The sequence below is a fragment of the Lutra lutra genome, chromosome 1 (genome assembly GCF_902655055.1).
Source record: "Lutra lutra chromosome 1, mLutLut1.2, whole genome shotgun sequence".
NCBI lineage: Eukaryota > Metazoa > Chordata > Mammalia > Carnivora > Mustelidae > Lutra > Lutra lutra.
The window spans coordinates 94,168,829-94,185,484 of NC_062278.1; the positions used below are offsets into that span (position 1 = coordinate 94,168,829).

The following is a 16,656-nucleotide window of genomic DNA, read 5'->3' on the forward strand; positions in this document are numbered from 1 at the left end:
TAGATATATAATACATAAAGAGATAAAATTAATAATTTTGAAGCTCCCCAAAAAGAAAAGCTCAGGCCCTGATAGTTTCAATGGTGAATTATACCAAATATTTTAGAAGAATTATTCCATATTTTTTACAAACTCTTCAAAAATAGAGAAGAGAATACTTTCCAATTCATTCCATGAAATCAGAATTACCCTGATACCAATACCAGACAAACATATCACAGGGAAGAAAACCACGGACAAACATATTTTATGAATGTAGATGTAAAAATCCTAAACAAAATATTAGGAAACCAAATCCAACAACATATAGAAGGTTATACACCATGATCCAGTAAGATTTATCTCAGGAAAACAAGGTTAGTTCAACATCTGAAAATCAATTAATACTATATACCATATCAATAGAATTAAGTACAAAAACTACATGATCATCTCAATAGATGCAGGAAAAAAAACAACAACACTTGACAAAATCCAGCATCTTTTTATGATAAAAGAACTCAACAAACTAGAAATAGAAAACTACATCCTCAAGCTGATAAAGGGAACCTGTGAAAAACACACAGCTAACATTACACTTAATAGTGAATCCTGAAGGCTTTCCCCCTAAGATCAGGAAGAAGAAAAGGATGTCTGTTCATGCCACTTCTATTCAACATTATACTGTAGGTTCTACAGAAGGTTCATTACAGCCTGGAAGATGTGACCTGTCTTCCATCTCCATGACAGCTATGGCTAAGACTCTCCCATGTTGCTTCAGCCTGACTTCTACTCACACTGTGGTTGTTTATCCAAAAGCAAAAGTAACCCAGAGGATGTTTTTGCCTTTTAGGATGCCCAAAGGAGTAGAAAGGGTTGAGAGAGAAGGAGAAAATAAAAAAGGATATGATATATAGAGTTCATGCTGACTCTGTTGAACTTTGTGTATCAGAGGGCAGAAGCCATGCTTTTGAGAAGAGTGAATTAAAGTAATTCTTCTTTTGGCTCTGATCCATGTTTATATTTGTTTAGATTTTGGAGTTGAAATCACAAAATGGGAAATATTTTGTGGAATTAGTTCCATCTGAAAGTGAGAAAAGACTTTCCAGAGTCCTTACCATCTTTATATGAGAAACCCCATGGTCCCAGTTCCCTCTTTACCTTCTCCACCTTTCCACTTTGTATATCTTTCTGAAGTTAATGAATTATAAACTTTCACTGTTTAATTGCTTTCAGATGGACCCCTGCACAGGTGGGAATGGATGTGCCCACATCTGTCAGAGTGAGAATGGTGTGACCAGGTGTGTCTGTTGCCCAGGGTACCAGTTGTCTAACGACAAAAAGGCCTATGGAGGTAGGAGGTTGAAACTGATGGCTTAATTGTGTAACTGTTTGATATTTTGTGGTAATTCAGTTTTGAATAGTCAGAACAGCTAGGAGAAAAGTGTTTTCATTTATGCTTTAAAAAGAACATTTATAATCTTATTTGATTGTTCTGAAAGGTATTTTTGTGAAACTATGAAAACTCGGTGAAATTTTTAGTTACCAAAAAATGGTCTGGTATAATTTCAGAATTAAAGCCTTTTGTTTTCTGTTTCTCATTATGAAGTGAATTCCAGAATTAATATTCAAAATCTTCCATAACTACACAGGGAGTTTTTTTATTATAGCCTACAGAAGGTGGGGGATAACCTTTGAAATGCAAGTATGTGCAAATGAGTGTTCTCAGAAGTTAGAAATAATTAAAACCAAAAAGAAAGAAACTATAAATACAAGTTACATATTTCTTTTTCCTAGAAATAGCAAAACAGACATACTCCAATTCAAAGATGAAAGTGACAAATTACTCCATAACCAGAGCTAATAACTGAAATCATTCCTGTGGGACAGTCTTTGTTTTATTAACTTCAGAGAATCACAGAATCCTTCATTTTTATCATGACATTTTCATGAAATGAGAAAGTTTATTTGGATTAATTATGAAAATACCAAAATATTTCCTGACTTAGGAGATGGATAAACACTTTGAAAAACTGAAAAAGAATTAGATATAAAAATTACTGTTTAGGGGCACCTGGGTGGCTCAGTTGTTAAGCGTCTGCCTTTGGCCTAGGTCATGATCCAGGGTCTTGGAATGGAGCCCCACATCAGGCTCCCTGTTCTGTAGGAATCCTGCTTCTCCCACTCCCACTCCCCCTGCTTGTGTTCCCTCTCTCACTCTCTCTCTCTCTGTCAAATAAATAAATAAAATCTTTTAAAAAATTACTGTTTAGTTGTTTCTTTTTTTCTTTAAACCAAAACTAAGATACAATTTTCTGTTGATTGTGTTCATATACTTTTCTGACAGAGAACATTTCTACTTTGGTCCTCTGTTCACATAGCATTTGCTTAACTTTTCTGGCACAGAATAGGATCTTACCAAATATTTGTGGAAAATTGACAAATATATACATATATATAGATACATGTGGAGATGACACGCAGGATAGTACAAGAGGAAGTATGAGTCAGGAAAAATGATGTTGAGACCTAGCAACATGAAGGGAGGGAGCAGAGCCTACCTGAGTTATAGAAAGAAGTTGCACTGAATGGAACCAGCTCTCAGTGTCAGGAGAAAGAGAGGGCATTCTTGTTTAAATGGCACTGCTCCCATGGCATTCTGGTAGAGCATACGCCATGGATTGCTACACATGAAGACCCCAAGTCTCCCTTGTCCACATGTCCTGTTTATCTTAAATCAGGGAGATACTATTTTTGGTTAAGAATGTGATATATATGACTGGGGCACCTGGGGGACTCAATTGATTCAGTGTCTAACTCTTAGTTTCAGCTCAGATGATCTCATGGGACATGAGATGGAGCTCCACATGGGGCTCTGTGCTCAGGGAGAGTCTGCTTAAAGATTCTCTCCCTTTACCTCTCCCTCTATTTATGTGTGTATGTGTCTTTTCTCTCAAATAAATAAATAAATAAATCTTTAAAAGGAAAGGAGAATGTGATGTATATTTCCAAAGACAAATTACAATAACTTCTACCTGTATTATTAGGGGAAAGGTAGAGTATATTTTTCAGTTATTTCCTTTTCTTTCTCCCAATTAATAAATATTAGTAGGTTCTTATAGATAGAAGCGTTTGAGAGCATTAGACCAACATTTAAATTGCTATCATTAGCAGTTAGTTTACTTGCAAATATGGCACCTATGTGGTATTTTACTGTTATGCTTGATGTCTAGGGTTGAAAGAAAGAGAATACTTCAGATAATTTTTATAGTTTACAGATAAATCTTAATTTGAGCTCTGAAGACATAGCTGCTGTATATCTTTTTTCTACAGATATGAATAAGCCTGCTGAAGGGTTGGCTCCCTGCAGCCATAGCTGTGGGAACACAATGGGTTCTTTCATTTGTGCCTTCCACCCTGGCTTTGAGCTGGAAACTCATGGAAAGCAGAGTTCCAGTAAGTGGCAGCAAAAGAAGCCCACAAAATGTGTAGCATTTTATAAGTATTAAACAAGAATAATAAAAAAAAAGAACCATATTGAATAAGTTATCAAAGCAGAAGCTCCTGAGAATGTTTTCCACTGGGGGTGGGGTAAGAGTGGGATCTTAGAGAGTCAATTATTATATGGTTTCACTTACTTGTGGAGCATAAGGAATAAACACGGAGGACACTGGGAGAAGGAGAGGAGAAGGGAGTTGGGGGAAATTGGAGGGGGAGACAAACCATGAGAGACTGTGGACTCTGGGAAACAAACTGAGGGTTTTGGAGGGCAGGGGGATGAGGGGTATGGGTGACTGGTGATGGGTATTAAGGAGGGCACGTATTGCGTGGAGCACTGGGTGTGTTGCATAAACAATGAATCTTGGAACACTGAAAAAATAAAATTAAATTAAAAAATAAAAAAGAATAAACAGATCCAGTAAGCTTGTGCAGGGGCAGGGGGGGAAGAGTGGGATCTTAGAAGTCTAACACCCTTATTGTAGTTTGAGGAAACAAGGGCCCAGAGTTGATAGAAAATGTTCGGTATAATAAACCTCAATGTAGATAGCAAGGACTGTCTCAGGTCTTGTGACTTGGGGCTCTTTTGGACCCATAGCTATCCTTTGTGAAGAGTCTGCCTACCTTCATCACCTCTGATATGCAATATTTATTGAACACTAATAGCTCCAATGTAAAACTCAAGGAGTCTTGTAGTACCACGCCTGACACATTGGATACGCTAATGCATACGTTTCCTGTCAGCCCTTCTCCCTTTCCCATTTCTGTTCATTTCCAGCACGCCTCTTCTCGTTGCATTCCCTTTCACTGGCTCATTCCTCTACCCCTTTCCTTCTTTTTTCTCAAAACTAAATGATCCTTGTCATCTAACCTTAGTCTTTCCTCACCTAGCCTCAGTTATGCAATTTAATATATCTCTTATAAAAAGAGCTATATATATTAAATTTTATAACTATATTAAATATAAATATATTAAATATGTAATAATATATAAATATATTAAAAATATAATAATATATAAATACATTAAAATTTTACTATGCTGAGGGGCGCCTGGGTGGCTCAGTGGGGTAAAGCCTCTGCCTTGGGCTCAGGTCATGATCCCAGGGTCCTGGGATCGAGCCCTGCATCAGGCTCTCTGCTCAGCGGCGAGCCTGCTTCCCCTTCTCTCTCTGCCTGCCTCTCTGCCTACTTGTGATTTCTCTCTCTGTCAAATAAATAAATAAAATCTTTTAAAAAAAATTTTACTATGCTGAATTATTAGCTGCTATTAATAACTATTACAGCTATTTTGTTTTCATGTCTTTTCCACTGGTCCACTGCTTAAACTTTAGATAAATAATACACTCCATGCTTTACTAAGTTTAAAACTGTCTGATACAAATTCCCTCCAATTCTATGTTCTCAACTTCAGTCTTTCCCAAATGCTTCTTCTTCCCTCTGTTTTCAAATGACAGAATTTTTTTTTTCTTATTTCTTTGGCTGATTTCTCCATTTCTGCTTCTCATGTAATCATGGTATGTCAACAACACATTTTATTTCATCTTTAGACCCTACCTTTCTCTTAGTGACTTCTTACCTTCTTTCTCTTCTTCATGTTTATACCTTAGAGGCAAATCGTTGTGTTCAAACACAACCATGTTAACTAGTTTTACTTTAAATTCAGGACCATAAATTTGAAATGATTATGCAGCATGACTGGACCAATCTATACTATCAGAATAGGTCTATTTCGATCCTCAACAAAATGAATGCTTACACCTTCTCTTTTTCTTCCAAATTTTTATACCTCCTCCCTTTTGCCTTTATTCTCACCTTGTTTCATACATCATCAAGGAAGAGGACGCAAACTACCAGTCAAATTAACAATTGACTGAAAATACCCCCATAGAATCTCATGAAAAAGATTTCACCACTGTTAATATAAAGGACATGGTCTTAGGACTACCAAAGGCCCTCTTCTCTACTATACTTCAGATTCCATTCTCTCTTGTTGTCTCAATATCTTTGCTATTGATTGCAGTTATTTAATGGATCATTCTCATGAGCATGTCAACTTGGTCCAGTATCTCCTATCTTTAAGGTACCCTCCCATGAGCCCACTCCCTACTGCAGTTTCAATCTGATCCCCTTCACATCAGAATTTTTCATCACTTACTCATTGTTCCCTCCTCATCTTGCACTCTCTCATTGTCCCTGACTAATCAGATCTCCATCTCTACCCAACCATAATCACAGGTAACTTCCCTGTTGCCAGACAGCTTATCAATATCTCTGGTTTTTATCTTAGGTAACCTCTCAGCAGCATTCAACACAGTGGATTAACCCCTGTTTTTCTTGAAACACTTTCCTTCTTATTCATGTTTTCACATTTTCCTGGTTTTCCTCTCTATCCCTGCCCCCTCTCTCAATGTCCAACTTATATTTAATTTCTCTTGTTCCTTTAACTACACGTGAATATATCAAAATATGTACTCAATGTCTCTATTTGCTTGACTGATAGACATTACAAACTTGGCAGGCCCCAAACAGAATTGCTGATTTCCAGTTTCAGTTCCAAAGATGCTCTTCCCAGTTCACACCTTAGGGAACTATAAATTCAATGCCAAAGACAAAAACTCAATGACACAAAATTAGTAAGTGCCAGCACTGGGACTTGAACTGGGGTCTTTAGGCTCCAAACACACTGTCCTTTCAACTGTCTCATGTGTTTGTCTATGTTGTATATCTACTTATCAATTTAATCAAGGAAGAAGAATAATGATAGTGATAGAATAAACAATTGTGTGTTCTCCTCTAAGCTTTCTTATGAAGAGACATTCTTAAGGTCACTAAATTCTTCATTCTCCTCTGTTGTATAAAACTCTATGTTTCTTTAATGCTTGGATTGTTAATGTAGCTTTGAGGCCTGATGGTTTATTTCTGTTGCTTAAAGACAAGGCAGTTTTGCTATGCTGATATTTGTCTTTTAAAGAGCAAACTAAATAAGACAGGGGAGAAGAATTAACTACTAATTAGGATACAACTTCTAAGTGAATCTTTTCTCCCAGTGCCCTGAGGAGTCCTTTCAAGCAGAAATGTGGATGGGTTTTTCTTTCTTATTAATATTTTGACTTTTCAATGCAGCCAGGGGTTTAGGAGAATGAGTATACCTTACAAGTGTCTAAAATAAAATCTCTTGCAATCTGACTGTGCATTTTCAGTTATCATGAAAGAGGGGGCCATTATTGCTAATGACTTATGAGGTACAGGCTTTCTGCAGAATTTACTTGGGAAAGCAATTTGCCCCAGAGTTGAATACATTTGGTAGAAGTATATTTTTACAATTATTTCCCTTATGTGAATATTTGGCTAAGTTCTTTATGTAGCTCTCACCAGACCTCAATATTTACTAACTGACATAGAAAACTTTCTTGGTGAAAACTGGTGTTTAAGTTGTTTCAAAACCTGTAGGTGGAGTAAGTGTTTTCAGAACATGGTGATGTTTAAGAATGAATTATGTGTCCTTCAGATAAAAGTACATTCTAGGAAAAGATTGTCCTACCTTTTCCCTAGGAAAACAATATTTTGGACTTACATAATTTCTCCTCAGAGGCTCTCAAACCCTGTATAACATAAACATTAAATATTCATGGAGTGCTATAAATGAACTATTACTACTACTATTACTACTAAAATATTACTATTTTGTGATTAGAAATGGGAAGATTACGGATCCAGCATGGTTAAGCCCTACCCCCAAATTACCAACCAGTATATAGTTGAGCTTAAATTCTATACATATTTAATGTATACTTAATATGTTGAGTAGTAATGATTCCTACTGCGAGAAACTAAAAGGATCATTTTTTAAAGTTTTTTTAAAGTATATATATATTTAAAGTAAGATGGTTGAAGAATTATTTACACCTGTATCAAGAACACAAAATCTCAGCTTACTTCTAGTGGGCAATTATAGATGTAAGTATGCACTTTTTAGTCCCATGCATTTTTTAATAAGGTTACAACAGTGTAATTTATATTTAAATTAAATTACCACCAGCAGTCTTAGAACTACATTGTCCACAGGAAATAACAAGAATATGACCCAAAATTTAAAATGTCTCCCTAGGGCGCCTGGGTGGCTCAGTGGGTTAAGCCGCTGCCTTCAGCTCAGGTCATGATCTCAGGGTCCTGGGATCGAGTTCCGCATCGGGCTCTCTGCTCAGCAGGGAGCTTGCTTCCCTCTCTCTCTCTCTGCCTGCCTCTCTGTCTACGTGTGATCTCTCTCTGTCAAATAAACAAATAAAATCTTTAAAAAAAAATAAAAATAAAAAAAATAAAAATAAAAAATAAAATGTCTCCCTAAAGAGTATATGTTAACATATTGTAAAAATATCAGTTCTCTTCATTATTTCAATCTTTCCTTTAGCTTTCTAATTTTCCTCTGTGCTAAAGTAGCTGTTTCTAAACCCAAAGGGGTTCTTATTTTCAATAATAAGTTGATTAGCATAATCCTTCTTTTGTTTATTCAATCACTTAAAACCCATTTTAGAACATCTGTTATGAGTTCAGTAATGCAAGATGATGACGGCACAGGAGGAGGAGCACAATGACAGGGATGGGCCCTGTACGCTCTGGGAGCACATAAGACAGCTGCCTACTGTAGAGTAGAGGCTGGGGATCAGGGAGGGTCTGTGCTATTACTGTACAGGAACTATGGCAGATATCTAGGCAGTTTGAATGGTAGTATAGACCTTCAAGGAGTGCCACACTCATAAGCGCCCTCACCCTGTTCTTTCCTGTCTCTCTTCTTCAGGTGTTAAGAATGTAAGGAAAGAACCAATGTGGACACTCTCATTAAGAAGAGGTTTGTCCAAGCAACACAAATGAAGAACAATAGTGGTCAATGGTGAAAATAGCAGAGTACCCAAATTCCATATTTTTTAAAGATTTTATTTATTTATTTGAGAGGACAGAGAGCAGGGGGAAGAGCAGAGGGAAAGGGACAAGCAGACTCTGTACTGAGAGAGCAGAGCCCGATGCCAGCACTGGATCTCACAACTCTGAGATCATTACCTGAGCTGAAATCAAGAGTAGGATGCTCAACCAACTGGGCCACCCAAGCAACCCCCAAATTCCGTATTTTAACATTGATTCGAAGCATTCTTTATTTCTCATTTCCTCATAAGAATATGATGGATTATAGTGCCTGTATGCTCAGGAAAATTGGTATCCATATGATGAGATTTAAGTCCCCCCAAATGGTTCCAATTAGTAGCATGTACTGGGATCAGCAAATTGTTTTTCAAAGTAATCGTATGTTTATATTGTAAGTGATGCTCATGTGCATCAAAGCTGATTAGCACATCAGCATGATACTAGTTACATATGATCAGCTCATTCATTGCTTTTGTGTTCCCGCTTTTGTTCTAAAGCTATTTTTAACAGTATTTTCATGTACTTATAGCCTCTAAAAAGGACAGATAATAACATACCATTAGCTGGAGAACAGATGTGTCAATTGGCATACAACCTATTTGCGTTCTGATCATTGATTCAATATGCATATTTTTTAATATCCTAGAAACACTATGAATTCCCAGAGGTAACTGTCTTTTAACAGAGTGTAATAACCACTGGTGGACTCATTACTTTTCTGTATCACTTCATCAATTTAACATTATTTACAGGTTTATTAGTATTTCGATATGGTATAGTCATTTACAATGACTAATAGCTCTTAAACTTTTATTTTTATATGTGTAAAGTGTTGATAAATTTCCAATGAAGTTTGTCATCCTCTTAACAGAGAATGTACCCATTATTGACAGATATTCAGGTTTCTCTGTTGTTATGCTAATAACTCTCTTTTGTTTGTTTTGGAAAGGGTTTGTATTGGAAATTGTCAATAGCTGTGAAAAGAACAATCATGGTTGTTCCCATCATTGTGAACTTGTACTTGGGCAGGGGGGTGGGGTAGATTGTTCCTGCAACCATAGACACCAGCTTGATTCAGATGGGAAAGCAGGCATAGATAATGTATGATAAATGTCATCTTCAGAATTTGCCCAGGATTCATTTAGCCCTTTTCTCTCTAATACATACTTACAACTGTAGTATGAAAACTGCAAGAAGTAAATGGAATGGTATCTCTGGCTACTGGACAAATGCAAAAGAAAGATTACTTGACAGAAGACATCATTACCTTTAGACAGTTACTTTGAAGTTAAAGGAGATTTGAAACACGCTAACAAAATATATGGATTTAATAGTTTATGTCATGAAAATATTGCAAGGCCTACCAAACCATGTAATGTAACTTGTAATTCAAACAACACACATACCCTACTCTACCTCAAGCAGAAACTAAACAATGTGCATTGATTTTTAACTTGGTGTTGATTTGGGTGCATGTTCAACTTTGATATGGCAAGTAGCTACATTCCAAAAGAAAACTTTAAAAGATATTATTCTTTGGAAATCCCAATTCAAACCCATTCTTAGTGTATAACTTTTCCAACATATTATTAGAACTTTTATCATATGGGAAACTAAGAATAAACTCCACCCTAACATTGTTCCATATGAAATGTTTAATCTAGAGCTTCTGAGAAAAAAGAATATCTGCTAAAAATAGGGATAGATTGTATTACCATGTATTTTGGTTCAGAAAGGACCTATAAGCCCTTAAAGCGATTTGCCATTATTCAGGAATTCTGATACCATATTAACTTGTTTTCTTTTTTGATACTTTAAGTCACCATTCTTAAAAATCATAATATGATTATTGAAAAATGTCTTTGACCATTTCATACTACTCAATATGATTAGAGACAAATTGAAGTATCATAAAAGAAGAGGTGAATTTCTGAGGTCTAAGTATTTGGAATCTTTTTTTTTTTTTCTTTTTTGCACCATAATATGACAGAGTGAGCTTAAAGTGATTTTGAAGTATTCTGGCTTCATAAATTATTTAATCAAAACAATGTCATTATATGGATTTCTTGATCCAACATTGTTTTCTGCATTTTTCCCAGTCTATGGTGGTTAACTTAAGGAAACCAGTTGCTTCCCTTATCAATTTTTATGTAATGAAAAATAGATTTATATTTTTCTATCTTGCTAATGTTTTTATCTCTGAAAAATATAAAGGGCTTTCTTCTTTCCTCCCTCCTTCTCTCCCTTTCTTCCTTCTTACCTATCTTCCTATTTTGACTATTGAATAAGAGAAACTGGAATTTTGCTAAACCTCTGCAACTTACAATCTGGTCTTTCCTTATTCTTTGAAAAGTACAATTCAGTAAAGCTTTTATTTATAGCTAAAAAAAAAAAAAAAAGAACATCTGCCAGGGTCAAAATGTGAAGTAGTGCATATTTATGATATTTCAGCAGTCAACATGATGTTATGTTGTTTATGGCTCAAGTTTATTTCACTTCCAACAATAAATAATACACATTCCTTAAGTCCAAATATTCACTAGAGTAAAGGCAATGATTTTTCAGAGTATACATATGCATACTTTGTTTATGTGCCTGAGAACAGATTAAAGCCATGGATGCTTTGTAAAAACATTCATGCATAAAGGAAATTAAATAATTTTTAGCTTATTTCAAGATTAACTTTTTAAAATATATTTGAATATACAAATAAATGTGAAAATCATTCATCCAATCTGTAAATGTTCAGCATTACCCAAATGCAAATTTTATTGGGCTAAAACCTAGAGATGTGTTAATATAATTTGAAAGGCAAATTCTGACCAGCAATAAGCTCACTACATTTAACAATAGGCAATTATTAGAAAATATTTAAGATTTATTTATGTATTTATTTTAGAAAGAGCACATAAGCAGGGGGAGGGGCAGAGGGAGAGAATCTCAAGCAGACTCCCCCACTCCCCCCACCCCTGAGGCCCCCAGTGCAGTGCCTGATCCCATAACCCTGAGAACATGACTTGAGTCGAAATCAAGAGTGGGCCACTTAACTGAAACTGAGCCACCCAGGCACCCCTAGAAAATATATTTTTTTAATATCTAACCTTTGGAGCTTTATTCAGTGGTTATATATGAAGAACAAATACAGAAACTCAAGTTCTTTTATGGTTTACTTTTGATGCTTTTCTGAAATTAGAGCTAAAATGTCAAATTGTTTTGCTTGGCTACAATTGATGTTCTGTTTTTTATTAGGGCTTGATTTTTATGTACAGGTGAGTTTCTCTGTTACATTGCAATATCTGGCATATTGACCTATGTAGGAAAGAATAGACATGAGGAAAATCAAAAGGGAAAAATAAGCAAGCAAAATCTCACCAAATAAAATTAAAAAAAATCAAGAAATTTGGAAAACAGGTGATGCAAAAGTTGAAGAGAAAAGGCATTTTAAGAAAGGCTTATGAGATAGAGAGGATGGAGTTTCAGGTGAGTTCCAGACTGAGGGTGTTGTAGATTAGACAAGCTAGAAATAACCCCACAGGAATGATAATAGAAGAAGAATTCAAAATGGATCATAAAATAATAGTCAGACTGAGGAACTAATTTTCCAGTTATATGATGTGGTTTTGCTCCTTGCTAGTTGAGAACAGGGAATCCTGAGACCGGGATGTTTAAAGGCTCTAGTGTTACCTGAGAAGACTTTAAAAAAATCTTGAAATCGAAAAAAAATAAAAAAATAAAAAAAATAAAAACCCTAAAGGACAATGTTTTAGATGAAATGAAACTGAGTTTTTAAAAAGAGTTTTGGTTCCCTATATCCATGCTCCTTAGTCAAAGGACAAAGGAAGGCTTACTATTTTAAAAAAGGCAAAAATATCATCTAGAATTTTGTGAGCAGTACTACTTATGACGTTTGGCAGGAGGAAGAGTGTTTTATATCCAAATGACCCTCATTTAGATATTTTATGGTGACCCTTCACCTTGGCTGATTGATTGCATTTTTCTCTCTCTCTTTTTTCTTATCTGCATTTCTTACACTGGTACCCTTTCCAAGGTTAATTGAGACACTGAACTTTTATATCTGTGGCTGTTCATGTAGTTACAGACAGTGAAATTTAGTAAAGTCAGGGCTGCAGGCTACTCAATTTAACAGCTCAACAAACAGAGGGAGTCAAACTGAACCAAGGATAGCCCAAAATCCTGACCATACAACCCCAAGTGTCTTCCTAAGGAAAAAGGGGGCAAAGAGTCTGTCCCTACTCCTTAGCCAATTATGTTAGAAATGATCACCACAAAATTATTTTGTAGCTGTAAGCTTTCAATTTGACATCTTCTGGTACATGTTTATTTTCCTCCAGGCAATTATGTCTTAGGAAACAACATTCAGGATTGTAGAATTCTAGAATAGTGGTGTCAAAGGAGACTTAAAGACCATCACTTAGAAAATTGTTTATCTGATAGGACATGCCAGGGTAATGGTGTCACCGGTGATGATAAAAATCCCCAGACTCCATCTAGTCAAAGCATTATCAAAGAGTTCAAGAAAATGCCCTGAAATATTCTGTCATTTAAAATATGATATTTAGGGGCACCTGGGTGGCTCAGTGGGTTAAAGCCTCTGCCTTCAGCTCAGGTCATGATCCCAGGGTCCTGGGATCGAGCCCCGCATCGGGCTCTCTCCTCATCAGGGAGCCTGCTTTCCCCCTCTCTCTCTGCCTGCCTCTCTGCCTACTTGTGATCTCTGTCTCTCAAATAAATAAATAAAATCTTTAAAAAAATAAAATAAAATAAAATATGATATTTACAGTTATTTTCTGCCCTCTGTCTGAATTGCAGTTACCCCTTCTCTTGCCAATCTCATGGATTCCTTTTGCTTGGGAATGCTCTTTCTTCTGAAGTTCTAGAAGAGCTAACACGTTATGAAGGCTAAGACTACCTCCTCTTTGCAGCTATGAAATGCTCACTAAATGGAATTTTTTGGCTCTTCTAAAGTTGTTTTTGTTGTTGTTGTTCTTCAGGTTCTCTGTTGATTCAGTCAGATTGCTTTTTAAACTAGGAAAATAGCAGATACCTCTTTTCCTGTGCTTATAAATGCATTTGGAGATTATTTACATATTTTTAAAAAATAAACAATAAGCATAGGAGAAGCATGCAAGAAACATAAATCCAAATGTGGGCCTCAATCTTTTTGTGTTATAGTTTCTTTGATGTTTGTACTGCGTAGCCTGAGAAACAGAAAATGATTAGTAGAACAGTTGTAACTTGAAAGTGAGGTTTATGGGCACTTCTCTTGGTTGGTTCAACTCCTATCTCTTAAATAACAGAAATGTCCTTGTTCTCTGCAGACCCCGATGAATGTGAGTGTGGAGAAGCCTGCTGTATCCAACTCTGCATCAACTATTTAGGACACTATAAATGTCGAAGTCAGGAGCGCTTTATCAGTTCTGATGGTGGCAGATGTGATGGTAAATTCCTGAGATCTAACATGAAATCATTATGTGATGGGCCAATCCATGCAAGAAGACTATCTGAGGCTAAGGGTTAGGGGAGGAAAGGGAAGATTCTGACGCTAAAGGCACTTGGATTTTATGTGGTTCTGCCATTTACTCTTGTGTGAACTTTGGTGACCCTAACTGGTCTGAGCCTCAGGTCCCCATCAGTAAAGTGAAGACAATAATAGGATTAGTGGGTAAATCAAGTAAAGTAATAAATGTAAAGTGCCTAGTATGGTGATTGACATCAAGAAATCACTCCACTAAAAGTAGTTATTATTATCATAATATTCATTGGCCTATAATCCCTTTTACCTAATTTAATATATATAGACAAGTGAGAGATTTGGGCAAGCCATAGCACACTGCCATAGGAATCACTCAGGGCAAACTTCACTGGAATTAAAGTTGGTTCCTGAAAGTCATTTTAATTAAGGAGTCATAGTAAAAGGATTGCCAATTCATGAGCCACAGTCCAAATCCATACTGGAATCCTTTACATATCTGATATTAATCTAGCTAATGTAAGTTTTAAGATGAATCATTTTATAATCTTCTAACTTATTTGTTAAAAGTGGTTCACTTACTTTTCAGATGATTTCTTAATCATATATATGTGTGATTTAGATGTATGTGTATGATATATGATGATATGTATGATATATGTATGTATGTGTGATATATGATGTATGATATGTATGATATATGATAATATATGATATATATGATATATAAATATCATGGGAAATTCAGTGAGTAGTATCAAGTCTCCTTTTTTATACTATTAAGAATGGTTCATGTAAGTCACTGCTCTGATTTATTTCTTAAGGTTTATCTTAAATACACAACCTTTTAATTTCATTTATGATCATTATTACCATTATTTTGAACCAAGTTTTTTTAAATAAAAGTAAAGGTTAGAGAATTGATATCCATTTCAATAACAATAAAATTATGTATGAAGGTTTTAATGCCTCAGAGAGAATAGTATTTCTTTGCTTAAAGAAACAAATTACTGCATTCTGTTGAGAATGATAGATATGTTTCTTCATATAGATAGCCAAGCTCCCCAGCCTTGCAATGTAGATAACAGCAAAGAATACAAAACTATATATTCTAAACACAGTAGAGTATATTACCATTTACCACATTCCATCCAATTAACGGGGCCAAAAAAAAATTGAATTTCACGTACCATCTGCTTTTAAGTACAGTGAGCCAAGAGATGATTGTATGGCGTGAATGTACATACTTGGGTACACATATCCAAATGGAAAAGGTATCCAAAATCTGAAGCAAAACTTAGAAACTCAGCTTGGTAAATGATATTTTAGTATCATTAACACATTGACCAAAGTCTGGGTTCAGATATGGACACAAATCATCAGTAAGTCAAATGAGATCAAGGACTGGGGTTCTTCCATCTTAAAATTCTCTACAAGCCTTGTACAGAATTACACACGAAATAAATGCTTCACCATAGATAATGAATAACTCAAGAGTGATGAGCATTCTATAAGGTGATACACTCAGACCATTGACTTTCTCTTAAGTTGTAAATTCTTCATCAAAATCTTGCAATCAAGGTTTCAGGAAGAACTTGTCTATGTAGATGAACTATATTAAACTTGGAAATGAGTGGAAGAAAAATAATTGGCAGGGTATAATTGAGGAAGAATTTGGGGACAATGTCTTCTATATGGCAAAACCATGTTATTGACTAATAAAGGTGACAAGGGGAACACAAGTATGCCCATGAGTTTATAATGTCTATTTTATCTCTCAACACCTAAAAACTGGCATTGTTTAAATTTTCCTAGATGTGGTTGAGTGTCTGCATGTCAGCATAGTCTGTGACCAGCTGTGTATGAACTCAGTGGGGGCATAGGACTATCCCTACGGAGAAAGCTGCAGAATTGGAAGTGATGGAAAAACTTGCATTTGTAAGTCGCTGTGAAGAATTTTGTTGTTATCTCTTCTAAACTACTTCAACCCTCATCTTGTTCTTGGAGAACAATGGAGACCACATACCCTTAACTCAACCTGATCTCCCCTTTCTGTCTGCACAGACTGAGCTCTTCTTTTTCCCTTTGTTCAATCTGCTGCGGTTTCAACTTCGTGCTTGCTGCTTCTCACCTGCATATACAAAGACTTGTACCTTCCAGTCACCCCCTGCCCTGGCTGTCTGGTTCAAACTCTCTCATTTCTCTCATCAACCCCTGTTCCGTTTTTCCTTCTTTTAACCAGGATGGTGAATTCAGGCATTTTTCTGTGTGCCCTTAGCCTTAGATGATGGTGAGCTGGAAGAAGAAGAAGAAGAATTAGAAGTTGTAAGGTTTCCAGTCCTTCTATTCAAGAGCCCACCTCAATGGCTTCATGATGTCTCCACCTCTCTGCCTCCCACCCATGAAGACGAAGAAGATGAGGAGGGTGAGGAAACATGTATTTGAGGAGAACTGACTGCTTTGAGCAAAACTGGTGAGTTAAAGATTTTATTTCATTATATTCACCTCTTTATTTTTAGGTAATTCTCATAAATTCTCTTATAGGCAATTTCACTATTGATATTTAATATCATTGGATGCTTTAACATGTTAACAAAAAAAGTGGAGCTAAAGTTACTTCTTCACTGCTTCCTATCAAATTCACCATCTTATACTTGTCTTCCTTTTGCACAATAAAGGTTGCTATGTAAGTATTTGTAGAAGTGGGGGTGCAGGGTGCGGGGGGCTGTTAAAATGTATACAGTGAAATAGAGCTGGACACTATCTTT

At 35.9% G+C, this 16,656-nt stretch overlaps 1 protein-coding gene across 2 annotated transcripts; it reads left to right on the plus strand.

Moving 5' to 3' along the window:
* The first annotated feature begins 1,063 nt into the window (after positions 1-1,063).
* LOC125081139 (EGF-like and EMI domain-containing protein 1) lies at positions 1,064-16,285 on the plus strand. 2 transcript variants are annotated; one of them, XM_047695751.1, is made up of 5 exons: positions 1,064-1,333; positions 3,313-3,435; positions 13,737-13,856; positions 15,704-15,826; positions 16,167-16,285. In XM_047695751.1, exons 1-4 carry the CDS (start codon positions 1,180-1,182, stop codon positions 15,769-15,771), a joined length of 465 nt encoding a protein of 154 aa, XP_047551707.1. In that variant the 5' UTR covers positions 1,064-1,179; the 3' UTR covers positions 15,772-15,826; positions 16,167-16,285. The 2 variants fall into 2 exon arrangements, with proteins under 2 accessions (XP_047551707.1, XP_047551633.1); XM_047695677.1 differs by lacking the exons at positions 15,704-15,826; positions 16,167-16,285 and having other exon boundaries at positions 13,737-14,040.
* Positions 16,286-16,656: the final 371 nt, after the last annotated feature.